This window comes from Anomalospiza imberbis, chromosome 1 (assembly GCF_031753505.1).
Source record: "Anomalospiza imberbis isolate Cuckoo-Finch-1a 21T00152 chromosome 1, ASM3175350v1, whole genome shotgun sequence".
Taxonomy (NCBI): Eukaryota; Metazoa; Chordata; class Aves; order Passeriformes; family Viduidae; genus Anomalospiza; species Anomalospiza imberbis.
In genome coordinates this window covers 131670925-131698500 of record NC_089681.1, presented here as the reverse complement: position 1 = coordinate 131698500, position 27576 = coordinate 131670925, and the positions used below count along the sequence as shown (strand labels likewise).

General features: G+C 38.0%; 1 protein-coding gene across 2 annotated transcripts in view; it reads left to right on the top strand.

The window, feature by feature from the left end:
- The window catches only part of CUBN (cubilin), a 142671-nt gene that overhangs the window by 109413 nt on the left and 5682 nt on the right, over positions 1 to 27576 (top strand). For both annotated transcript variants that reach the window (XM_068212150.1, XM_068212159.1), the window contains exons 54-61: positions 1199 to 1386; positions 3637 to 3793; positions 5074 to 5223; positions 12316 to 12516; positions 14743 to 14872; positions 15771 to 15988; positions 26037 to 26242; positions 27247 to 27409. In XM_068212150.1, the coding sequence (XP_068068251.1) occupies positions 1199 to 1386; positions 3637 to 3793; positions 5074 to 5223; positions 12316 to 12516; positions 14743 to 14872; positions 15771 to 15988; positions 26037 to 26242; positions 27247 to 27409 (1413 nt within the window). The remainder of the gene's footprint in view (positions 1 to 1198; positions 1387 to 3636; positions 3794 to 5073; positions 5224 to 12315; positions 12517 to 14742; positions 14873 to 15770; positions 15989 to 26036; positions 26243 to 27246; positions 27410 to 27576) is intronic.

Genomic DNA, 27576 nt, shown 5'->3' with positions numbered 1-27576 from the left:
AGTGTCTTCTTAAACATATCAATAGTCTGTGCTTACATGAATACACACTATCATTTTAGCAAGTTTTTGACACTGTTCCCTGAGATTTCATGTGCAGTGAAGCCCACTCTTCAATGGTGTAGCAGACATTACCCCCTACATGTGCCATGTGCATAGGCAGTATTCTCTATGAAAGTTTTCATTTCTATATATATCTAGTTTACTTTCTTCAGCTTTCTTCTCATTTGATCACTGAGAATCTCCAGTTCTGCATTCTGTATGTGTGATCAAAACTTGGCTTCACAGCCTTCTAAACACAATTGCCATTTCTAACAGAAAAGAAGGAAAAATAACATCTTTCTTTTAAAGCTATTATATATTTTTTTAATTAAGAGGAAAAAACTAGGATATTGCAAAACTTTTTTTTTGTCCTTTATTCATCCTTTTACTACACTGTATCTGAAATAATAAGGGGTTGCTAGTACTGTACACATAGCCCTAATAAATTCTTCTTGGCATGGTATTTGCAAATATGTTTCAAATTAACTAAACTTATTCTGTGTAAAATCATAAGCTGCCACAGAGCCATGACCAGCTATCCTCCTTTATAAATGAATGTGTTAGCAATTTTTAAAGGCATGTTTTTCAGCCCATCCCATAATTCCACTGGAATCCACAGGGCTGGCTAGGCCAGGGAAGTCACCATTTTGCCCTTGGGTAAACGAATGTAACTTGAACAGATTCACATGTGGAACTGCAATATTTGCGTGTTGCAGAGTGAGAAGAAAAAAGGATATATCAGTAGACTGTTTTTTTTCCCTAGAGTGCTTTTCTGAATGGCTCTCTGTCACAATGTGCATGCTGTAGGGTGTGGGGAACCTGCAGCCTTAGATGTAATCCTGACCCCTGCACTCTTTCAAAGCAATATTCACTTCAAATTGCCAGGAGTTTATAGATGGACCTTGTAAATGCTATGAAGTGGCAAGAATGAGTTTATGAAGAAAATAAAGTGAAGTACAAACAGACACCTCTAGTGTGTAACTATCTCCCTGCTGCAGGGGTGGGAGAAAGAAAATCAGGAGGGGTAAATGACGTTTCAGTGAGTATGAGGGCCTTCCTCTCTCACTTTTGCAGCCACAGAAGCAAACAACCATTCAAAGCCAAACACACCACTCAAAAATATTTAAACATTTCTCCCATCTGTTGCTATTTTTTCCAGGCTGTGGTGGAATCATTCACTCAGATAATGGTACAATCAAGTCCCCTCATTGGCCTCAAAACTTCCCCATGAACAGCAGATGCACATGGACCATCATTACGCATGAAAGCAAACACTTGGAGGTGAACTTCCACAGGAACTTCCAGATTCCAGATAGCAATGGAAGCTGCCAGACCAGTTATGTGAAGGTAAAATAATTGCTGAGGTTAGATCAGCAGAGTAGTGCTTTAAAAAGTCATGATTTCAGATCCCTGCTTTGCATTTGTTATGGTTTGGACTGTCAAGGCTCAAAATTTGGGAAATATCAACTAAAGTCCTTGTATCATACAGTCCATTTTCAGCATGCTTTGTGAACGGGCCTGTATAAAATTTTAATTTTTATTGGTTCTTGAGGTTCCACCTCACTGCTGGAGGCGGAACCATCAACCTACATGCATACCCAAAAACCAAAACTATCAAAAAGGCATATATTATTTCAGAACCAGAAAATAATGAGAAAATAAAGCATGAAGGTAAGTTATTTTCAATTACTCCAGTGAAGAAAAAACCTGTGAATTTTACACTATAATTCTATTCTACCAACCCCCTTTATAAGTATTTAGACTGTCCAGGTTGCACTTCTTTTTTTAATTTCAAGAAAGAAAAATAGAAATCTGATCTGTCATATATTGTCAAGAACCATTGTTTTCGAATCAATAGAATAGAGTGGGCATGTCTTGAATTTTTCAGTGTCATTTTTTTTCTCAGGCATTTGGCATATGTTCAGTGGTTTTGTGCTCATTTTCTCCACAGCAATACAACTCCCACTTGAAATAAAGGGCAAACATAATTTTGTAACGTGTAGGAAGACTTGAGCAGCTCTACATCTGATCTATACCAACCAACTTAGAGTTGCACTCATTTTTAAGGCTGTGTAAAAAACCCCACAGGGATTAGATTTGTCTTTTCATGACCTGCTCCAGCAATTAATTGATGCAATGTTGCTATACATTTCACTAATATGAAAGTCTTAATGCTACTCAGTAAAAGTGTTTAATTTTAAACTCCTAAAATGCCCTGAATGACATAATCAAAACTATGTCTATTGGAGATTTTCTGCATAGAGAAAGATCTGAAATTTTTGATGTCCACTTCCTTTTCCGAATGTCTTATTTGAAATGTACAAAGGTGTCTGTAAAGCTGTAGAATGATGTAAGTTTTTTCCATTTATTCCAAACTGAGCAGCCAAAAGAGAGTAATCCAAAATCAATAGTGACTTTGCAAAACCTTGGCCAGGCTATAGACAATAAATTAATCCTTTGAGCATTCATTGCCTCAAACACCTGGTCACATGAATGAGACGATTCATATGCTTACACTTACAGAATAACCCTTGGCTAACCCTTTCCTTTCTAGGATGGTTGCTTGGAGAAATCACAGTTTCATTTGGTTGTACTAGTTCCACTCAATTTCCTTCAAACACATTATTTTAAAAATCAGATATTATATATTTTTGGGTATAAACTCAAGTAAAAAACTGTTCAAAAACATCAACAAAAATAATTTTATTATTAGAGTAAATAATTCATTAAACAGACATTTTAAATCCTGTCAATAAATACCCTGATTCAGGAAAATTTTTAAATGTTTAGAAACATCAAACATTTATACCTATGTTTCATTTTACATGTGTCTTGAAATTCAGCACTTAAACTGTGAGCCTCAAGCACATATTTAAGTAATAACCTGAAAAGGATTTCACTTAAATACCTACCTAAACTTGCATGTGCTTTTTAGGATGCATGGTTTGATTGAGCTTCAATTGGCTATTGGTACAGTTGAAGTAATATTTTAAAACGTCATCTTTTTTTTCTTTATTAGAAAGAGTTATTATAGTAACTCTTCACTTGATTTGATACTTGTCATTGAAAAAGTGAATGCAAAATAAATTTTAAAAAATTATTATCAACACTAGCTATTATCTGATGCCCATATATTACCCTCGCATGACAACTTTGATTTTTATTTACTGAATAATATAACGATTACACGTAATAATTCCTTGTGTACATCAATATGCATATTCACAGGTTGTATGGAGTTAAGTAAGCAGAGATAAAATGGAAGTAGGTAATGATATGCATGAAATGTTTTTCTCCTGTCCCCTAGACCTGATCTATGTTTGTTCTGTTACCAGCAAGGGTTCAAGCAAATGACCTCTAGATACCCTTCAGAGGTCCCTGGCAACCTAAGTTATTCACTGTGACTCACTCCTCAGAGGAACCTTTTTGTCTCCACTGACTGTAATAATTAGCTCCAATTCAGAACTCAGATTCACCGTGAGATGAATCCTACCCTTAGTCAATGAAAAGAAAAACTGCATACATAATTCCTGTTGGGTTCCCACAAACTACTTAGATTTTGAAAGCACTAAACCATTTCCAATCTGGCCTTGCCAGGTGTGGAGAGGAAATAATGAAGAAGCAGCAGCTTTGTTAGCCACAGGATGTGGAAGTTCAGCTCCTGATCCTGTTGTTGCTCCAAGCAATGTGATAACTACAGTATTTCAGTCTCAGGACGCTCCTGCTCCAGGTTTCTCCGCATCTTTCACAAGCAGTAAGTAATATTAAAGCCAGATGGCTGCTTAATTAGTCCACTTGGGATTAGTTTGACCTGTGTGTAGCAATTCAGACCCCAGTCCAACAAGTCATTGAATCTTCTGCCCAGATATGTAAACCAAGAGTTTCCAAACTGAGTACTATAAACTCTAGTGTCAGACTTGCCCAAGATGCAGCTCTAATTTTGTAGTTATTCTCAGCCACCTTTGCCTTTTCAGTGTGCTGAAAAGAATAAATAGGTTTTAAATTTAAAAAAAATCATTGTTAAACTGCACGGAAACTAATGCTTTAATTTTCTTAAAAAGACATTGCTTTAACCATGGTATGTGTTTTGTGATGGTAAAACCCACCAGAAGTAGAAAAGGTACTTCTCAGCTGTTGTTGGTTGCTTGGGTTTTTTGTAGGATGCTGCCAAAGGAAACCACTTGCTTTTCATTGCATTCAGATAAAAACAGCAAGAAACTAAGTGCTTTGAAGGAAACGCCACTGAAGCATTCAGAATTCTGAATTGAAACCACTTTTGTTTTTAAAATGTTTGCACTAACATTGTCAGTAACATCTAACAATCTCTTAGTGGAGACAGTCACAGGCTTCATATGCCTGTTCCAAATCTTCTACCAGCATTTCACTGTGCACTGCATTCTTTTAAGCTTTTGTCTTAGAAAAGAGAAACAAATGCCATGCAAGTCATTAGGATACAATGGAGCTCCATGAAAATAAACTGTACTGTGTGCCTGAAAACTTGTGGGTGGTAAACCTTTCCTGCCTCTGCATATAGCAAAGCAATCCAGAGGTGGCCCAATGGCACACTGCATTCTCCTGTATGTCAGGCATGAAACAAGAATGGCAACACTTACACTAATGTGGGCATTTTCAAATAAGGCTCCTGTACCCCAGCAACCCCTTCTCCAATTCAGACACATTTGTATGTACTAAGGGATTTTAAAATGTGCAGGCTCCACACCCACAAGAACAGCAGTGCTGTGTCCTCCTGGTCAGGGCCTGCGGGCCTATGGGCTGGTCTTACACAGGAGTGTAACACTCTCAGTGGAACGGCCCTACAACTTCCAAAAAACTTCCCAAAACCTTCCACCTTCCCAAAAACACTGCTCTGGCTATGGGTAAGACCTGCTTTTGCCATCATGGTATATGATACTCTCCCTGTTTTTTTTCACCAGGAGAGATGAGGTCCTTGTGTACATTATTGGGTTTCTGACTGCAAACCCAGAATAATATTATCACCAGGATTATAACTGTGCTTTATTTATTTGTTTGCAGGATGCGGAGTAAATTTCACCAGCCCTGAAGGTCGTATTGTCTCTCCAAACTACCCTAGTCAGTATGATAACAACCTGAACTGCAATTATATTATAGATCAGGGACCACAGTCACTGGTGATCCTAGAATTTGAGACTTTTGACTTGGAAGGTAACTGGTTCTTCATAATTTCAGTATGCATTATGAAGTGTGATTTCTTACTCTAAAACATACAAGTCTTTTATAATTGAAAATTGCTGATGGTGTAAGTTGCTGGCACATTCTGAAAATCTTTTACAGACGAACATTTATAGTTTTCAGGGTTAGGTTTTGTGTCACTGAAGTCTTCCAGAAGAATGAAGAGAGATTTCACCTGTTGAATATCTTGCAGAAATGATTTTGGGAACTTACCAGTTTCTTGGAATATATAAGTGATTATGGCTAATCTGGGTCTTTGTTCCTGCCTTTTTGTTTGTTTCTTTGTTTGTTTCTTTGTTTGCCATTGAGTCTTACAATATTTTTGATCTTAGGCCAGGTGTTTTGCTTTTCAGTGCATCTGTTTCTTAACTGGTAAAATAGATATAAATGTACTCGGACATTTTACAAGGATGTAAGAACACAGAAATATGAAATTAGGTGAAAGACTACAGCAGTGGGAAATGCATAAAAGTGATTACCCTGTATATACCAGTAACAAAAGTCTCTCTTGTGATTATCAAATTTGGCAACACTTACTCAAGAAATAACAAATATAGTATCCTGATCACATTGGTATGAATGGTAAAGCTTTCTCAACCTTGATAAGATCATATTTTTATGTGTGGACATGCCATGATAACACAGAGGAATCGGTACATTCAAACTACTTGAGTGGCATCACATATTTTGAGGCCATCTTAATCCGGCTCCCTTGAAGTCACCAGTCCAAGAGATATTGAGTGATTTGCTACTAAGTTGGGTTGTGTGATTTGTATTTTTCTTCAGACCCAACAATAAAGGCAGAAAATAGTATTATTTTCTTTTCTTTTTAAGTTTCCAGACTGTTTTGAATTCAAAAGTATTCTGGTTGAGACTTAATTTAGGTCTGAGATAAAAATTTGGCTATGATTTTATCTGAAATATTTTTTTCATCCCCTAATACAAACCACTGCTTTAAGAATTTTCTAAAATAAAATATAAACCACAGAAATGATGTAATTTATTCACATAGAAGAAACTGTTTTTCAGCAAACACACTAACCATTAGGCTGAATCAGATGGTGCCAATTTTGACAACTCTTTGAGTACATTTACTAATCTGCATTCTGTCTGTGCATTCAATTAATTTATAAATGGATCCAAGCTTTTATTATCAAGAGGGTTCAAGCAGAGAGGTAAGTGACTCAGACATAATAATAAACATAGATCTAAATAAATACTAAAAATATCCTGTTTCTTGCAGGGCAATTTGTTCCTTTTTGTTTATAGGCTTCCTTACAGGCTACACCAACTAAAAGTCCTTAGTCACATGAAAGAACTGTGGATATGAGCTAATGGACATCTGGTTAGCAAAGAGGAAGTATGACACTCTTCAGTAGTTGGTTACTAATATTTTTCAAAAATCTTAAAATACAACACTGCAATAAAGAAAAATCACCTGGGTTTAAATTGTAAAGAAGATTGAAACCACCATCTTGAAAACTATCATTGCAGAAATGAAGAATTATTCAGCAGTCACACTGAATATATCTAGCTCATGTGCCTAAGGGTTTTCATTATTTCTTTTGCAAAGGCAGGACAACGTTTGGCAGCATCTGTTTAAAACATTTCTAGGTATTCCATATGCAAGGAAGCATTGCACCTACTTAGACTGTAAGTACCTACTTAGGTTGTAAGTACATTCTCTGCTGAGAGTGGCCTTTAAAATTTTAACCACGCTATTACAGATGTTCTAGATTGAATTTTAAAGTTTAGCTGCATGTGTAATTAACATAATTTATTAACTATTTGACCTCTCAAAAGAAATCTAATTAGTTTTTTCTATAGTTGTTAGGGAAAGAAATGAAATATTTAAAATGCATGCCTGTAAAGCATGCATATCTCATTGACTTGAACAGGTTGAGATATCTTCTCCAGAAAATTAGAAGGCAGAAGTTAATAGTCTATAGTGCATGACACAGTGCTACAAAATGGAATGACTTAATGGGTTAGTCACAGATCTCTGCCCTACAGTAGTTATGTTTTCAGTTATGATGGGATGCCTCTTCTGATTTTAAAGAATGACCAAGGCTGGTAACCCACAGCAGTGATATGGTGTCAGTATCTGGAACCAAACAAACATGACATGCATCTACTAAGTATTAAATATGTATTAAGCACTAAATATAGCAACAGGCAGAGCAGGAGAAAACTTGGGGAAACTGCGTTTGTTGATTTTGTGATCAAAATTTAATCTAAACTGTCTGCTTCTTGGTAGGTAGAACAATTTTTATCTCACTCTGAGCCCCTGAAAATATACATCTAATTTAGACATTCACCCAGATTTATCTCCTAGTGGTGGAAATAAACTCAGAACCAACTATATTGTGCAGATGGAGTTAATTACTTTCAGGAAACCTCTCTCACTCTCTTTACCTATTGGCTATTGCAGGAAGCTATAAACAATAGCTTACACAAGATACTTGAGATCTGAGCAGGAAAATAGAGGCAAGATTAACCCCATGAATGGAGTTTGGCTTAGCTTCCATGATTTCCTAGCAGTGTTCAGGATGTTTTTTCCTGTGCCAAATTGAATAAGGTCATAGAACCTCTCTTTTGATTTGACAGTTTCAGGAAGTTGCATAAGCTGCCATTTGCTTCTTGTACTACAACTTGCATTGTTGTGTTTTGTTATTTTATAAAGAACCAAACAAATACGGGTGAGTTTGTTATCCCAGCCCAGCTTCTGCAGTGATAAAAGTCTTCCATATGCCCTCCCTCCTTGAATCAAAAGTCTACAAAAATCACACATTAGAATTAGTAAAAACTCCTTATTTGTCTTTCTTGTTGGACTTATTACCTAAGTAATTAATCACATTCAATTTCTTGTCCATTAGATTTATTCAGATGAACATTCTGACAAATTCTCCTCTAGGATAGTTACAGTAATGTATTATTAAGTGGCTGTAATACTCTTCAAGTGTGAGTATAACACACAATAAAGTCAGAGACCCAAATAATGGGAAAATAGGGAAAATGGATGTAGGCTTCCTGCAGTATCTGCTTTTAGAATTCTGTAATATTTATACTCTGTCCATACAAGACAACTGCTTTGTGTTAAACCACATTGATGTAAAATGTTTTAATAACTTGTTTATTTCTCCTTTTTAAAAAAACATGTCTGCAATTTTGCAATCTGGGATAGGGTCACAGCTCTGTTTTGGAGTCTATCTGCTTTCTCAACTGTTACTAGGCAATTCAGAAAATAGACAAGTTTAGCAATAGATTATTTTGAAATAGAACATATATGAGAAAGAATTTTAATTCCTTGCTTTCAAAACAATATCTTGTGCTACAGAGCTGGTTGATATATTGCACAGTGATATGTTTCTAGGTAATACTTCTACTTCAGTAATTCCTAATTGTATTGCCATTTATATCAGAAGCTGCTGTTGTGAAAAAAAAGCCTTATAATTTTGTGCTTTTCAGCCTTTAAAGAAAAAGACAGGTTCTGCCTCAATACTAAATGAAACAGAATCTATGGCTAAAGACAGAGAGAGAGAGAGAGAGAGGACACTGATATTAGTGATCAGATAGTCAGGGGCCCAGATTTGGTCAAGGTTTTTGCACTGGCATCACATCAAAGAAATGATTTTATGGATAATAATGAGACTGGATGGAAATTTCTGCAAAATGGAAAGGAGACAACCCAAAGGCATATTTCAAAATGTAATGTAAGGACAACTGAAGCTCTTATTATGTGAATTTTGGAGACAAGGGTCAATGTATCAATGCTGAATGGTGCCAAGACATGATAAATAGAGAGCAGATAGATAACAAAGAGCCTTGAAAGCAAATGCATGCAGCAATTCAAAGAAACAGGGATATTTTCATAATGTCAGGCCAAATAAATGATCTCTCCAGAAGTATTTGGAAGAAATATTGTCAAGGCTAGAGGAATGAATGGTGCAGTGGAAGGATAGGAAAGAGTTTATCTTAAAGATAGTGACTGGAAACTTATGGGGTCACCAACACAGAGAGAGCAGTTGCATCTGTCCTTCCAAATGAGATTATACAGAGCTAATGTGGAGATAAGGAGGGCAAGACAGAAGATATCTCATTGAATCTTCATGGATGAATCATAACAGAGGATACAGTAATACCAGAAGGATGAGCAAAAGCTCTTAGTAGACAAAGTTTTATGAAGAAAAACAGTGCTGACTATGTGGAAAAAAAGTGCCTGTCAGCTCAAAGAGGATGTTGGTCTGACATCTGGCTAAGAACAGATCTCTGGAGACTCATGAAAGCAATTTCATTGTAGTGAAAGGGACAGAAACTGGTCTAGAAAAGATCTAAGATTATATGATTAGAGGAAATAAAACCACAGAGAAGAATTGTGGATGATGTGCTGAGTATTTGTAGAGGCTGAAAGTATGACATGAGGAGAATCTGAACCTGGGGAATATTTACAGAATAATGCATTTAGATTGGTGAGAAATTAAGAAAAGCATAAACAAGAGAATGAGGTACAGGATAGAGATCAAATAATGACTAGTCTTGCGAGAATTTATGAGTCATAAATCATATTGGCCCAAATAATAGGGATTCAAAACTAGAAATTAAGACTTTTTCTCACAATCCTTCATCAACCATCTTATTTTTCCCAATGCAGCATTGCAAATCAACTTGTGATAAGTATTAGGGACCTTGGCTTTGCTGAGAAATTAGTTTCACTTTGTGTCTTTCTCCAGTCTTTTCAGAAAATTATCTAGGTTCCTTTCTTAAATCTTTCTCATCTTGAAAATACTCATCTCAATTTCTTTTTGTTTTATTTGAATTTTAAGATTATTTTTTTTAATGTTATTACATTATCAAATATTCCAAAATGGAATAGGAAATGAAGAATATTTTTGATCAATTATTTTATTAACCATATAATAGCTATCTGATGTGGCTGGTTGTTATCAGCTTAGCTACTCTTACTAGAGTCAGACAAGCACTATGCCATATTTCTGTATTGACATAATTGCAAAGCATGTTAGCATACATTGTCTTCATTGAGACAGAAGGAATTTTTAAAATTAAACCTTCAGAGATGATCTAAAATACATCTGATTGCTGAGATCATTCTGTTGTTCTCATGAAACAGAACTATCACTCCACTCCTACTTGTCATCCTATTCAATACGAGTTATCTTGTTTCCTGCAACAATTGGAAGCAGCTTGTTTTGACTGGACAATCTGCAGGAATAAATCTGATACAAGAATAGGCTCAGTGTCTCTCCTGTTAAATTGAGGTAATTCACCATTAATCCTCTGCAGTTTAAGTAACTGTCCCATTATTGCTTACAGGTCACTAAACATGATAACTTAATAAATATGTGACAACCCAGCTTCCAGTAAGCTTATAAATTATGAAAAAGACAAAGAAAACATCAAGTTATCCTTTAGATATAACAACTAATGAAACTTGTTTTTCAGTAGACGTGTGCTGTGTTTTTCACTGACAGCATTAATTCAGCTTTCTTGCAAAACCCACATGGTTCTCTTCTTGCTCCTACCATATATCCCTTGGTGGTGCCAGCCTGGGTACCAGCAACTTCTCTCCCTGCTTATGGCTCCCAGCTGGGCAGGGAGGTGGTGACATGGCTCTGAACTCCCAGACAGCTGGTGGCTGGTGTTTGGTAGGTCTCTCACACCCCGTGAAAGCGTAGCTTGTCCTTTGCAACATTCCTCTGGCACTCTTACTCAGTGTAAGAAAGATTTTAGGCTGTTAGAGAGCTTCCAAAGGAGAGCTATGAAAATAGTCAAGGGTCTAGAGGGGAAGCCACATGAGGAGCGGCTGAGGTCACTTCATCTGTTCAGCCTCGGGGAGACCTCACTGCAGTTACAACTTCATTATGAGGGGAAGCAGAGGGGCAGACGCTGATCTCTTCTTGTGGTGCACAGTGACAGGAAGCAAGGGAATGACCAGTTGTGCCAGGAGAGGTTTAGGCTGGATATTAGGAAAAGGTTTTCCCCCAGAGGGTGGTTGGGCACTGGCAGCCCAGGGAAGTGGTCACAGCACCAAGCCTGACAGAGATCAAGGAGTGTTTGGACAATGCTCTCAGGCACATGGTGTGACTCTTGGAGATGGTGCTGTGCAGGACCAGGAGTTGGACTTGATGATCTGGGTGGGTCCCTTTCAACTCAGCATATTCTGTCACTCTGTGAAACTGATATGACCTTCATATTTTTGAGATCTTTCGCCTTAGTCAAATCTGTTTGCAAACAGTGAGGTGACTAGAAAGTCCTGAAGGTAGGACAGGGAGTCAGAGAAAATGGCTCATTCCTTCAGAAACCTGATTGCAAATGAGAAGCTTGAACCAGGGGGAAAAAAATAATAGAATGCTGAACTCCCTATTTTTGTGTTCCTTTTTTTCCCCACTCAGTCTAATATCTGCACTGATCTTTCCCCCAGAACAGATTGCTTTAGGAATTCACTGTAAGATCAAATTTCCTTTTGACTTTTCTTTGAGCCAAGCTGAAGACCCTGAGTTTAGTTACTCCAAAGTTTGAGGAAAATCAGGAAAAAATAAGTCACCTCTGAAACTTGCTGCTTTTGGACAACTTTTTGATTTTTCAAAAAGCTCACTCTAAATGGTTTAAAATTCCCTGCACTGAATACTGAATTCTGCATTAGGGGAAAGATTTTCCAGGTACCTAGTTGCCTGTAACAAAAAGTGCATTGCTTTTATCTGCAGAGGATATCCATGCTTTCGTTGGGTCTTCTTACCTCTTCAGAGATAATGTTCACTCAACTGTGAACTCCCACATATTCAAGGGGCCTGGAGCTTTTCCAGATCATAGGATGTGTTGAATGAGACAAATTTGATGTCTTACATACAACGTCTCTTTGCCTTTTTCTGACACAGTTTTACTGCATGTTAAAATTTGACATTTACTTCCTCAGCAAGCAAATGAAATCCTGAGATCCCTGGAATGGAAAGTAATATAAAATTTAATTCTTCTCCTGGATATAGTTGTTGCTCAGTAAATCATATGTAAAATACGCTGCTAACACTTCTGCACTCTATGTCCCTGCAGCCCCAGCACTCCTGAGCAGAATTTGTCTTTATGATGGAGTGAGCATCTTCAGTGGGAAGAGCACAGCCACACATCCTCTCATCACTCTCTGTGGCAATGAGCTCCCTGACCCAGTCAGCGTCTTTGGACCAATGCTGCTCAACTTTTACACTGACTCCCACATTGCGGGCTTTGGATTCCAGGCCAGATACAGAGCAATTGGTGAGTAGACACTGCTCTGTATTTGAGATGGAAGAAATATTCTGCATAATGGTTCCGCATAGCAAAGCTGTACCTCATTTTGGGAATACCTCAATGAGTGTAGATGGTACATTTTCCCACTGCATTTGCTCAAAACAATTCTCAGGACTAGGACATGGCACTGTTTGGTGTGTATTAACACACTAAATGATGTGTTACCTCACCATTCTTATTTCTAGACATTCCATGGGACCAAGTCAGGAACTGAAACGTTTTCCTTTTTCTGTAGAAAAGAAATCAACCATTTTCAGCAGCTTTTGGTTGGTTGGCTGGTTGGTTGGTTGTTGTTTGCATTGTCTACTGAGAAACATCATTAGTATATTTGAGTTAATTTTAAAGATTTTATCACTTACAGGAGAATGGTCTAATTCTCAGTTATACTAAAATTACATTATACAATATGGGAAACAGAAGAGGTAAATGGACACAGCTGTATGCCTCCATTTGTAGACCCTCTTGCAGTGCCAGGAATGAATGTAAATAAAACTTGGGATATAGATTTATTTTTATTTTTTAATAAATATTTTCACCAAAGCTCTTTTGTCATTCACAAGAGATCTCTTATGTTTTAAAGAGGAAATTTGAATTCAAAAAAGAAATTTCCAACTGAATTTAGAATTTACATCTACACAAATATCCCAGAAGACTGATTTTATTTCCAGAACAAATTTTCATATTTTCTAGGTTTAACTGGTAGAGTCCACTTTTATGTTTGAAAGCATAATTTTCTAACTGCAAAAAAAAGTGTGAGTTTAATTTTGGTATTTCCCTTAATGAATTCCTCATATTCAAAAGTCACAGAACAAAAGCAGAAAGCTAACTTCTTTATGTGAAATGAATGGTCTGTTACAGATAAGAAAGAGGGACTGGCACTGAGAAATGACAATGTTCGGTTACTCATGGAAAAGACCTTCATAACTCACTCAAGTCAGTTGCTGCTATCTGACTTGTGACTTCTGACATTTGAGAAGGATAACTGGAGCTTTATTAGCTTGTTGTTATATACAAAGTAGATTCTGCCAATTAACATTCCTCTTCCCCGTAGTTGCATTGTTTCCTGCAAAAAAATGAAAAAGGCTCCCCCCTCCTAGTGTAGAATAATGCTGATTCTTTATCTTCCAAACTCCTATCCTTTATCTGCCAGTTCTCCAGGCTGCCAGCCTGAGTCATCAGGGGCTCTGCATGCAACAGCACCCTGTATGGGACTGTCTTTGTTAAGGTGGTGGCCTGGGCAATGGCATCTTCTTTAAAACATGAAAAACTGTGTGTGGCTCTGAGCTTATCAACAGGATGCAGGGAGACTTGGGGAATCTTTTTTTTTCCTCCTAAATTTAAGATTATAAAATGAAGGCTGAAGCTAACAATGGAGATTAGAGGTTTTGTTCCCTGAAGCACTGAAGCTGGAAATAAACATTAGCCACATCCTGGCCTCATTTGCATCCATAGTGAGAAACCCTGAGAAGCCAAGCCATGCCTTGAGTTTAGAGCTTCAGAGTTTAACTTGCTTTTCAGCTGGAAAGCAAATATTCTATCCTCCAGCTCAGCTACTACACAGTGCTGGTGAGTCCCAGCCCAGGGTAAAGTGGGGAACAGCATTAGTGACACCTGGAGACTCCTCTATGCATTTCTGTGCAGAGCAAACACCACAGCAATGCTTCTGCTCTGACAGGGTGCTGACAGATGATGAGGCTGTGAATATATTTATTCCAGAAATGTCAGAGATAGGGCTATGAGTGCAGTTGTGGCTAATTAGAGGCTTCCATGGGGCCAGGATCTGGATGAAGGAATGTCTTCGGCCACATATCAGCCAGGTTTCTTTTGGCAAGCTAGAATGAGTGCAGAGATATCCTCACTCATGCTGCTGCATGAGGCACCCATCCCACCCTGCTGCTCCCTGGACCTACTGCAGGACATTTGAAATCAGTCTCAGTCTTCTCCTGCACAGTGCCAGTGTCATTTGGTTTGGATTAATAGCAACCTGTTACTGCAGTGCTGATTACTCTTCCACTGCAGAGCACAGCCTGACAGACATCTCACATTTAACAGTGCTAGGCATGACAATGAACACTGCTCCAAATTTATCAAGGGTCTCTCTTTCCTTTCACATAAACTCCTGAATGAAATACAAGAATTAGGGCCAAACTAGTATTCAGAAACTAATCACTCTTTTTTCTGTTTCCTCTACAGCTTGTGGTGGCATTTTCAGTGGCTCTAATGGTGTGATCAGCAGTCCAGGCCATTCACATCTTGATTATCACAACAACATGAACTGCTCATACTACATCACAGTTGGAAATGGCAAAGTAGTGGCCCTGAAGTACGTAATCCAAGTTCAGTTTGTCATTAAGGGAACAGGGAGGTCTCTGATTCCAATTAAAGCAGCAATTATTGACAATATTTTCTGTGACTCTCCTTTTCCCAGGTCAAAGCCAAACTAAAATAAGAGATGATTACTGAAGTCACTTTTATCAGCCTCAGGCTCCCTTCCATCTTTCTTTTTAACTTGTTAGGTAAAAAAAATCACAATTTTAAGTTCCCACTTTGGTTACAGACAAGACTTAGAAATTGTAAAAATGCAGGTCATGCTTTTTAGTTAAATTCTGTCTGCCTTTGAGAAGTTTATACAAGAAAAATAATAATACTTTTAGAAGGGTAGTAATCATTTTATAGCCAAAGTAATAATACCCACCCAAAAATAGTGTATTTCTGAGTGTATGCTGTCTTGCCTAAGAGAAGGAGATTATTGCCACAAAATCTTGCCACTGAGAAATTAAAAACTGATCCGTTCTTCTATCATGTGATTGTGAATTAGGAGAACATTTCCCAGCTAAGAGGAAGACTCACTGGCCTGCACTCTGTGCCTGCATTTTATAGGCCACTCACGTGCCCAAGAAAATTGCATCCTGAGCAATTGCAGAAGAGAGGGTGTGTTTGCACAGGAGAGACCTCCTGCTTCATAGAAAGCTGAGGTGTGCTGACAGCTTGCCTTGCAAGAGGCCCAGTGGGTGAGGGACCCAATTTCTTTGAGGCTTGTTGGCTGAAGAGTTTTGCCATGCATTTAATAGTTGCTTGGTTTATTCCTGAAGAGACATGTTTGGCCTGTATATGGCTTTGGCTACTGCTTGTACTTGGACCTTTCCTCAAGCACTAAAACACACATAGCACAGGAAGAGAACTGAAAATGTGATACCTAAGGCTCCAACTGTATTTTACAGATTCAACAGCTTCCAGCTTGAAATGTCTGCCTCCTGCTACAAAGATTATGTGGCTGTGTATGATGGCTCAGATACTCATGCTCCTCTCCTTGGGAAATTCTGTGGCTCAGAATTGCCTCCAAATATTAAGAGCTCCAGTAATAACTTGTTCCTGATGTTTAGCACTGACTTCTATGGAGCAGACAGGGGATGGAAAGCTTCCTTCAGAGAGGCCTTAGGTATGTGTGTTATCAGACTCCTAATCTGCTGGTAAGTAATTTCTTTTGGTGAGGAGCAGTTGTGACCTCCCTCTCTAAGGGTGAGTGAAGCAGAAGAATGTTTCTGATTTTGTGAAAATTGAGTGAACTAAGCTAAATGCTAGGCTTATGGGATCCCTGCATTCCAGTCTGGTTCTGAACTGATCCCCATCATTCTTTGCTGCCCTTTCCCTGCCTCTCTGAAGATAAAGGTGTTTCTTGGGTAACTGAAAGCCTAGCAGCACCAAAAGACCCCTCTTTTGGCAGAAATACAGCAACACCTTAAAATTCTTATTCTTCTGTAGTCAAAGTTTGGTGGTATGCTAAAGATGCTTCCTTTCATTCTATGCTCACTTTCCATTTCCTTTCAGTTTCCCTCACACCTTCTAAAGAACTGAAGTGTTGAGGTCAGTTAAGATTGTGGTTCCACACCAGGCACCACTGTGCTGATTTCTACTGATTTGTGGAATCATTCTGATTAGCTGGCCATAAAATAAATGGGATCACAGTAAGAAGGCACTGGATGCCTTTTGTTTTGATGGATGCAAAAATAAGGGGCAGAGTTTGATTATTATCTTAAAAAAACATTTCAATTCAGTATTCTAAAGATCAAGGTGTAAAAGGAGATTTTTATCTCCTTATCTGAATTGTTTAGGGATGGTAAGCAACAAATTATTATTATTACATGCAAATTGATTTCATGTCATCTCTACTACTTTCCTGTATAATTAACTCCAAGTCTTTTGTGGTCTAGAAAGAAATAATTGTCTGGTTTGCAAAGCTGGCACTCAGACAGATCAGAATAAAAGGCCTTTGTGGCAGAACAAACATAGTCTTCTGCTGAGTCATTGAATCCCCTCCCTATCCCTAGCCAGTGACTTTCTCATTTGATAGTCTGAGAAAGTACTTACAGATAAGGAAAATAACTGGTTCTGCAGGCTTTGCCAAGAAAAATATTCCCACAGAACTCATAGTTATTACTATTATTAACTCTTCCTTTGCTTCACTCAAAGTAATTGCTACAAGAATGCTTAAGACCTTGTGAATGGTCTTTAAGTCTTGTGAATGGTATTCCAGGTAACTTAATGTTGTTTCACATGTTGCTGTCTTTAAACTCTGAATATCAGTTGTTATAGATCCCATGCAGCCTGGGTTAGTATTTCCAGGGTGAGATCATCAGGAACTCCCCAAGCTCTTCCTCTTCCTGTTGGCATTTAATCAATTTTTTTAGCCACTGAGTTTAGATTTATTTGTGCAACTTGCCAGATCTTCTCCTTAAGCACGCAATAGAACACAAGCCAAGCTCTTCAAGTCAGTACCATGCCTGATAATTTCCTAGAGTGAGGAGAAGCCTTTTATGAATAAACTTTGACATCTCATCGATGTTTTAGAGGGACATTTCTGGAGGCTTCCAAGGAAAATGAGGTTAAGATGCTGCATGGGTTACTCAGGAGCTATGAGTTGCAAGTTATAAAAGATGCCCAGGAGGAGGTATGGGTTGTGTGACAAAGAGCCTGTGGTGGTCAGATGTTCAATGGTAGGTCTTCTCTCTTCATTGTGGGAAGCAAGCCACAGGGACTAAACCACATAGCCATTAGCAAGGATCTTGGCAGTCCCATGATTACACAGAATAGCCAAAAAGGAGTAAAGCATATTACAAAAGGAAAACATGAGTCACATCCTATAAATGTTTCCAGCTTGGCTTGCCTAAAAAACAGAGCCAGGAAAATCTGTGACACATCTTTGTACTATGAGGTCTGAGATTATGGTTCAAATAAAAGAGAATAAAACCATGAAGATCTAAAGACCTGTTATTCTACATGGTGCTTTAGAGAAGCTCCCTCATGTCTTTTAAAAGATAAAACCCATGTGGTTTTGTAAGAGTAAAAATGCAATCAGATGACAATTCATAATGACAACTCTCTTGAATAAGGAAGATGGTATCTGTAGAGAAACAAAAAACCTCATTCTCTGTTGGATGACAATGAGCACATTATTCTCTAGTTGCTCCAGGGAAACACAACTGGATAACATAATTATTGCTCTCTGTTTCATGTTGTGAGTGACCCTGATTATGTATTGGAAAGAAACAACATACTGTTTCTGTTTGTAGTAAACTATTTCCTTTCCCCGCAAGCTCTTCCAATTTCTTTCCAGATCAGGCTCTTTAAGGAATACTGCCTAAATCTAGGATTATCCAGGCACTCAAAGAGTTAAACCCTGAAATTTCTGTAGAAAACCTTCCCTGATTTTATTAAAACAATTAGTTTCCATCACTGATCCTGCCTCCAATAGACTATTCAAGCTCCCCCCACTAGACAGAAAAAGGACACGAAAAGAAAGTCTGAAATAGTGTTAATTTGGCCATTTAGCAATACATCATCTTTCTTGTCAAATATCTTTTCTTTCCCTGTGTTACTCCATACACTGTGTAATAAAAAGTGCACAATTCACAGGCAGCATTCTTTGTCATAACTCTGTGAGATAGTGTGCTTGAGGCAGGGGAACATACGGCCCTTGTGATGTGGTTCAGAGGGTTTATCTTTTCAGTGTTTCTGCTGCTAAGTTTGGGCACTTATCAGCCTCATTTTTGGAATCACTTGGACATACTCTCAGGCAAAGCTGGAGAGCTGGGCTGACTGGAAGATACCAGCCTGCTCCAAGTGTTAAGTTTTGTGCAAAGATAGACTTCTCTTACCTTAGTTACCACTGACCTTTTTTCTACCTTTCTTTTCAGTCTGTAAAATGAGAATTATAACTCTTCCACAGTGAGCATGTGCTCCTCTAGACAATCAATAAAAGGATGAGAAGACAGAAATCAATATCATCTTAAGGCATTTGGTTACATGAGATGTCTCTGTAAAGGAAGGAAAGCTTAGATCTCTCCCCGAAGAATGAGATCAGCATGTACTGAGCTTGTGACTTGGCTAAAGAGCTCCTGATTATCTCTTAAGCTCTAAGGGAAGATCTGAGTTTTTTAACTGACCCTGGCTGGCAGGGACAAAGCCTGCACATGCCTCTGCCATCCCTCTGTAATAGCACAAATAGCACTTTGGTGACAAATGGAGCTTCTGCCTATTCCCATTCAGTAATAGGGTGACCCTCTCACCTGAATTTGTGATCCCCTGAGGTATTTGATACAAAAGCTAAGAAGACATAAAGATTTGGGGTCTTTTCGTGTTTTAAAGAGTCAGAAATCCCTGTTGGGAGATGTAGCTGTGACCTTATTAACAGGAAGTCATTTATCCTTCAAAGCTCTCTGCTGATGTACATAGCTCCATTGTGCCAGTAATGGAAAATGCCTTTAAACCATCAGAGTAGGATTGAGGGCTCTTCTGAAATGCAGGTCTGCTCACTGAGGCTTTCTAAGGAAGTCACATGAATGTACAAGAAGTGTTGCACGTGGTTAGATAAGTGAGTTGAGTCAGAAGACTCTTCCTGAGCTTTATTCACATAAACAGGTAGAACTGCAACAGTTGAGTCAGTGGAGAAGGTGGGGTGAAGGAGGGGAGGAAGATTGCCTGCTTTTTCTCTACTGCCCTAAATTCTGCTTGACTTCAAGCTGAGACCAGCTTTTTCCCCTCCCTTTTTTATACTATCTTTTGTAAGCATGCAGGAGAAATCCAAGTTTATGTGTTGTGAAAGATGAGCATTGTGTACTGGATTAATACCATTGTGGTCCCTTGTTTGCATCATTTTAGGGCTTATGAGTTCATAAATCACAATTCCACTGCACAAGGCACTGCACAGGCAGAAAAAAGCAACAATCTAATGTCACAAAAAGATTATGATTTAAACACAAAAGGAAGAAAACCCAATGAATATAGACAGGCAAGAAGCATAGGGCAGCCACAATGAGAAGACTAGTGTTGCTGGCTCTAGGGCAGGAGAAATGTCTCCTAAACCTTTGGCAACCATTAGGCAGTTGGAATGTTAATTCCTGAAACACCCTGTCCTCCACATTGTCCTCAGTTTGCTCAATTTCTCCCTCTAGGATCTCTCCATTCCTTTTATACAAATCATCATTTCTATTGAATTAATATTATTCATTTTACATGAGAAAAATAATCTTAAGCAAGTAGAGTTTAGAAGAAAAATAGCTGGAAAAAAATAATCTTCCTTGACATACCAGAAAAGTGCATTCATAGGTAATTGGCATAAATAATCTAGTTTGCATATAACAGAAATAGATTCTAATCTACATGCTTTTCTTCTTGATAAGATGATCTGTAATTTACCTGATAAATCACCCAGAGGTATCTGCCTTCTCTTATTCTATTTGCTGTGTATTAAATTACTTATTTCCTGTGTGGAATTGAATACACTGAAAGCCTGTCACTAAAAGGTTTACTGTTATGCTCTCCCCTAATGAAATTAAAGTCTACTTTTTAAAAAATTGATCCAGTAGAATTTTCACAGCATTTTAATGCTATTTTATTGTATCAACAAAAAAAAATTGCCTCATTTCGTTGTAGTTCATGTTCTGTAAACTGAAACTATAGCTTACTCTAGGTGCACTTTTTCAGCAGTGTTCAGCATGCACAGTTGCTGCAGAGTCTTTTTGGGTTGTTCAAAATTGCTGGAAAAGCCCCCACAATTCTGAATGAGCTATATAAGGTGTAAAGTATTGGTTTAGATATTCTGTTGAATAGGCCTGGGGTAGGTGTCCTTTTGTGAGTTATATTTAAATTCTCACACCACCAGAAATTGTTCATTGCGCTGATTTATGTATTTAATGTTGGTACCTGCTGTGGGTGGCACTAGGCACCTGCACTGATTGGCCTGGTATGTGGAAAGCACATAACATTCAGCACAGCTGAATCCTGCAAATTTTTCTTCCTGCACAAAAAAAAAAAATCTTAGAAGGATGTGTCCTTGATGTGAATGTTGTTGTGCTTTCTCATGCCTTTGGAAAAGCAGCAGTGACTTGCAGAGATTTCACATCACATTAGGACTGGTTCCCAGGGGTGTATCTCAAGGTATCCAACCTGAACTCAGAACTTGGTGCTGTAGAGGGTCTAGCTGAGAAGTAAATTGTCTGAATATCACAAATCTTCTGGCAGAAATTTCTTTGGGCTTTCAGTTCATTCAATTTTTGCCAAATATATTACCCATTAGTATTACACATTTCATTACATTGTCATGGATAACTTATGGTTAGTTTTATGTATTAAAATAAGTGAATGAATTGTGGCTAATCGTATCTTTTCTTGATCTTATTATAGTCTAGGAAAATAAGAACATCTGTGACAAGATCAGAATATATGATCATAAGTCACAATTCCCAGACTATTTCTAAATGTATTTTCAGTCTCAAATATCCATCAGCTTGAAATCTCACTAAATTTAGAAAGCATTTGTGGTGTTGAAATACATCTCTTTGGTGTCTTTGAAAAGAATACAACTGTTGAGCTAAGGGATAGTCTACAAATGTCTCTCAGAAATGTCAGTTAATTAATCACAGGGCCACGGAATGGTTGAGGTTGGAAGGGACCACAGTGGGTCACCTTCAACCTCCCTACTCAAGTAGGGTCATCCCAGAGCACATTGCATAGGATTACATCCAAACAGTGCTTGACTATCTTCAGTGAAGGATTTCTTCTTCCAAAGCAAAATAAATAGAAAGGGCTTGCATGTTCAAATTGGACAGATAAGAAGAAAAGCAGATATTAAAATAAGAAATTTTTGTCTGATCTGAAAAATTGAGGGGAAACCTTTTCAGACACAGTAATTACATTTATTTGCAGTGATTAAATGGTTGAAAGCTGATGGGATATTCAGATTAATGGCACTTTGCAAAACTGGGGGTGAACTCTGCTGGCATGAATTGTCTTAGCTTGACTGAAGACAATGTTTTCTTCAGCTGAAAATCTGTCCTCTGGTGCATATAAAAAAGGGCTGAGGAGACATTTCTCATTTGCAAGAGAGATCTGCAAAGGTTTAAGTAGCTATGGTGCCAAATATGAACACTAATTCAGTATTAGTAAGTATTGGTATTAGGCAAGACTGCATGTCAGCCTCTGGTCTCCCAGACAAGCATCAAGGAGATGGATAGGACAGTACATAGATCAGAGTTTCGCAGGCTTGGCACAGAACATGTCTGAACTGTTATACTTGGTATCAGTCCAAAGAACCTTAAAGATACAAATTTCATCTGACTGCATTTGTGAAATCTGGCTAAAGCAGGATACTGGGGCTTTACAGTCCTAAATGTCACTGCTAGTACCATTGCCAGGCCATCAAACCAGTCAAAAAGCCTTTCTGCATAAAGGCTAGACACGGACTCTAAAGAGCCTTGTGCTTTCAGAGGTATCCTGAAATGTTGCAGGCTCTGTGGACAGGGCCTGCAGCTACACAAAATCTCAATACTAGCGCAATAATTGCCAAACACGGGAACAATCCATCTTGAGAAGGTTCACCAACCTTCAGTATCAGCCATGAGACAAAGCAGAAAAGTACAATTCCTCACTCCAGCCCTGTCCTTTTGAGCCTTACGGTTTGAAGCCATGATCTAGACAAGATATGAGCTAATTGTTACAGCCACACTAAGTCCAGCCACTCCCATGCACCAGAAGTAAGACCCATCAAGAAAGAAGAATTAGTCTTAACTAATTAATCTTTGCTTGTACTCATCTTTAGTTCAGATCAGAGAGAAGTCTAGAGTTCCAGTGGTGCTTCTAGGTGAAAACAAAAGAGTCAGAAGTCTTGGAGGGAATTTTCATTACTGTCAAGCAGAACTAGACAATTTCTTTAACTTTGCAGCCTTCCAGTTGTTGTTTAGGGTGCTCATTTGCAAAAGAAGGGAAAGACACCAAAATCGCTTTGTTGTCTTTTGAAATGTCAGTGGTGTAGTTGATTCTGATAGATTGCAAACTATTCAGTAGGTTACCCTTTCATTGCACCCATACCTTAATTAATGAACCTTTCCCCTGGCTGTACTTCAAAGGCAGGAAGCTTCAAAGATTTATCTTCATTCCATATCTAGAGGGTATAACTCCTACCAGAGAAACATGTGCTTGGTCTCTGCTTTAATTTTTATTTGCCATAGGGAACCTTCAATTCCTTCTTTTCTGAATGGTCCTGGAACCTTTTAGTTTCACTAATGCTTCCCACCAAAAGCAATTAGGGATGACAGTGTGTGCCCTAGTTCTGGTAATTTGCGTTCTCTGGCAAGCTGTTTATGAGAACAAGATTGCCATTTGATTTATGATGACATCATGATTTTTATTTCAAATAAGAAAGCAAAGATTGAAACAAGACAGTCAGCCATGTAGATGGTCCATCTGATGACATACAAATTGTTCTATAATGTACATTCCTCATTATCTTAATCAAGTTTAGCTTTTAATATCTAGGAGTCTATTCTACAAATTAACAGACTTCTCAGTCCCAGTTTTTGCTTGGATTTTAGCTACATTTGTTTCTGGCTGTGTTAGCCAGTGATTAATATTTTTCCTTTAAAAATCACCTGCAGGCTGGATGGCTACTCTGGCCTTCTGTTCAGAAGTGGTGCTGATTTTTAAAGCAACGTGTTGTGTCCTGGCTAAAACGGAGTGAGATAGTGTTTCTCTTAGTTCCCTCCTGTTAAGCAGTTGGTTCTTCATTTACTTGTGGGTGTTCCCCTCATCTACACAGTTTCATTATTGTGTAACTTCTACTGCCTGCAATCAGACGTAACATTGATCAGCACTGAAAAGCACCAAGATAGATGGATTTTTCAACAAGGACTCCTCTTTATTTGGCTTGATGTAGGACTAGTTTATATCTGCCCCCAGTTTAGCTGTTATTTATAATGTACTGTTCTATAAGCATCTGACTCTATCATAGCTGAGTAGGCCAGGGATAGTGAAACCTCATCTTTATTACCTATAAATCACATTTTCAGTTATTTATCTCCCCTTACATGATATTGCTGGTTATACTATACTAGCTGGAATTAATTTTCTGATAAGGAGAATTTGGCCTGCTTCTCTCTCTGTCAGGTCCTTTTCATATGCTGTACACCCAGAGCTTACCCACATGTGTATTTTTTGTCTTTGTATCAGAGATGTCTTTATAGCTGCACAGTTAGCAGTCAATGTCACTACTGCAAAAGTACAGACATTTAATATTCAAAAAAAATGATGGTCCTGCAGCGCTGAGAGCCTTCTTGTTGCATGGGTCTGTGGCAATTCCCTGACTCATGTTGCCATGGTCTGACTGGCATCTCTGCAATTTTACCCTTGAAAAAGGGAAGGGGAGCTTTGTTAGTGTCTGACCCATATATTCAGTCCAGACTTAATATTGCAGGGCTGGATGGTCAGACTATGATCTTGGACTGACGTTTATATGCTTAATGTGATGTTTAAATGTTTGCAGGGGACAGACCCAATAACATTGTTTCAGAGGAACAGAATAAATCATGCAGAGGGGTGAGCACAGAGAAAAATATAGGGCAACTGCACTCTTAGGGCCCAGGCACCCTACTGGCTGACATTTTCCTCCTTCCTAGACTATTTGTGAGAATGTGATTTATTGCTCACATTTCCCCTGCTGTTGTTCTCGCCTTCTGCAGTGGCACTGGAATGAATGCTAACACTTTTCCAAGTTTCTGACTTCATTAAATGCCCACAAAACTGGACTTTACTCTATTAATTTCTGGCTTTTCCACTTTATAATCAGCTTCTTCTGTTCATTTTTAACTACAGAAAAACCTGAAATCTAATGTTATGGGGATTTTGGTTTTAAGTGAACTGCTTTACAGGGTGGGGTTTTTCTGGCTTTGGTTGGTAGAGCAGGACAACTTTCAGCCTTAGTCACTCTGCTTTAACCACTACAGTCTTGCAAGCCCCGGGTTACTGATGCAATCCTGATGCTTGGATGCTGATTTCTCACCAGCATGAACTTTTGTAATACTGTAGCTCAAGTAAGGCTCAGTTTTATATGTCTGGAAATGTATCATTGTGTCAAGGTGAAGTCACTGAATGTGCCAGACAGGCATATTTTACACACACAGATGAAATTCTGAAACTCTGCTTGTGTTGCTTAGCCACAGCTGTAGCTTCATTTGTTATTGAATGCTCATAAATGGATTTGCTGCAGGAGACAACAGGCTTGCAGTTACTCCTCTGCTCTGTGCAGTTTACAAAAACTCTTTCCTCCAACCCCAAAGCAAGAGTAAAGCAATATTTAATTTGAATTCCAGAGTTAAATAAGTGGCCAGGAGACCTGATAGAGACTGGGGCAGGAAATAAACGAATTGATGATCACATTTACCAGCCCAGTCCAATCTCTGGAAATCAAACTATTAAAAAAAAAACCCAAAAAAACTCTGCCAGATAATCTGTGGTTCTTGCTTGTTTGGAATTCAATGTGATAAATAACTGCTTTTCCCCAAAGGTAATTTCTTTCAATGTGACTGACTTTATTGAGTTCAAATTTTCACAGTAAATAAGTCAAAGACTTAGCCCTGTCTGTGGGAACCAAACAAAAATCAGCCTGCATTTCAGAGGGGCTGTAAGTTCCCACAAAGCAAAACACTTCCAGAAGTCCCTTTTAGCTAGATTCGTGAATACGGTGTCAGGCTGCCAAATTTAATCCCTCAAGGATGAAGCTGTATGGCCAAAATAAGCAACTTGATTTTATATCACATTTTCAAAGCCAGCAGATCAGTGCCCCCTACTGACTAAATATTCTCAGCGGCCAGCAAGGATCCCGTTCAAAGACTTTCAGACCAACGCTTTCCTGTTTCATTGCTGCCCTCTGTCTTCTTACAGTTCCTTTTAAAAACTTCTATTGATACATTTTCAATGTAAATACTGGTTTTATATTCAACAAAAGACATAAGCCTTTCTTAATTCACTTTATGAAATCTAATTGTGATTCATGTCTCTCTTTGTGTTCAAAATCTTTTAATCACTCAGCTAGTCCTTGCAAGACAGGATGGTAAAATTCTGTAGCACAGTTAAAAAGCTCCTAGCTTAACATTAAAGAGTTGAAGATTAAATAAATGCCAGGAATTGCTGTTAAAAACCTTCTGCTTCTTCAACAGGACCTCAGAATGGCTGTGGTGGTTACTTGTCAACTTCAGCCTCTACCTTTGGCCCTCCAGTCTCCAATGTGACCAGAAGATACGAGAAAAATCTGGACTGTGTATGGATCATAACTGCACCTGTAAACAAACGGATCAACCTCACCTTCACTTCATTTGAGCTCGAAGCACAGTCTGCTCGGATTTGCCGATATGATTATGTCAAAGTAAGACAGCTCAGTATGTTAACAAGAAAATACCAGTGAGATACAATCCATTACTTTCTCAATGAGGCTAACTTAATTAATAGAAAATGATCTTAAGAAGAAATTTAATTCCTCAATATAATCAAATGTTTCCATTGGGTTAGATTACTACACCAGATGTCATTCTGCCTTTCTGGAAACCAGTAAGAGTTTTAACATTACACACACTTCTAGCCTTAGACTGCTCATTTAATGAGTATTTATTTCACAGAATAGAAACAAAACAAAACTCAAACACGTGTAAAGTAAAACTTCAGAGTATCAAGTTGAAGTTGAGCAGAATCAACTAAAGAGAAATCCAGAATTAAAAATTGAGGAAAAGGCAGTGAGGAAGGGTGAATTATTTTTGATAACTTCTGGACAGGAGTGACATAGGCAGAGGGAAATTATGCATATGCATGCACAATTGCTTGAAAGGACTAGAATTAATATAATTTTTCATATTTTTTTCATCAAAAGTCTTTGTGCTCAGTACTCACCTGTAGAAGCTATTTTCTTGGAGATGAGCATACAAACCATCAGATAGCAGAATGCTGCTAAACAAACTCCACCAAGGAATGTTATAGATCCTGTTGAACATTGGAGATACTTAAATGTTCCTTAAAGAAACAAGGAATTCAGTCTACAGTTTGATGAATAAAATCAATCTTCTCACTGAAAAGCATTTTGAGATTACATATAATAAAGAAATGAGAGTGCCATATTAAAATGTAATCATTTTTTGATAGATTTGCTGAGACAGGACCAGAATGTTCTATAATGAGATTTACCCTGTCCAACAGAATTCGTTAATATGGCAGTGAATAATTATGGTAATCAAGAACATCCTGTTAAAGCACAAGAGAACACACTGCACTTTTAAGTAAATGAAATTGTAATGTAAGGAGGGGTCAGAGAATTTTATTTCTCATTATTTGTTTGTAGTGCCTAAACTATTAGTGGTTTATATATTTTGCTTCTTTCAGCTTTATGATGGAGATAATGAAAATGCCAATTTAGTTGGCACATTCTGTGGATCTAGAGTGCCAGCTCCTTTTCTTTCTACCCGTAATTTCTTGACAGTGAAATTTGTCACAGACAATTATGTGGAAAGGATGGGTTTCAATGCCACCTACACCACAGTAGATCGTAAGTATACATATTTATGTATTCATATATATTGTTATAACTCTTTTATGGAAATTCATATTTAAATACTATCTCAAAATTTGTTCCAGACATAAGTCTCAAGAAGGGGTAAAGATAGTCAGTAGCACAGCATCTTTAGGCAAGCTAAAAGCAACTTGACCCTAGTA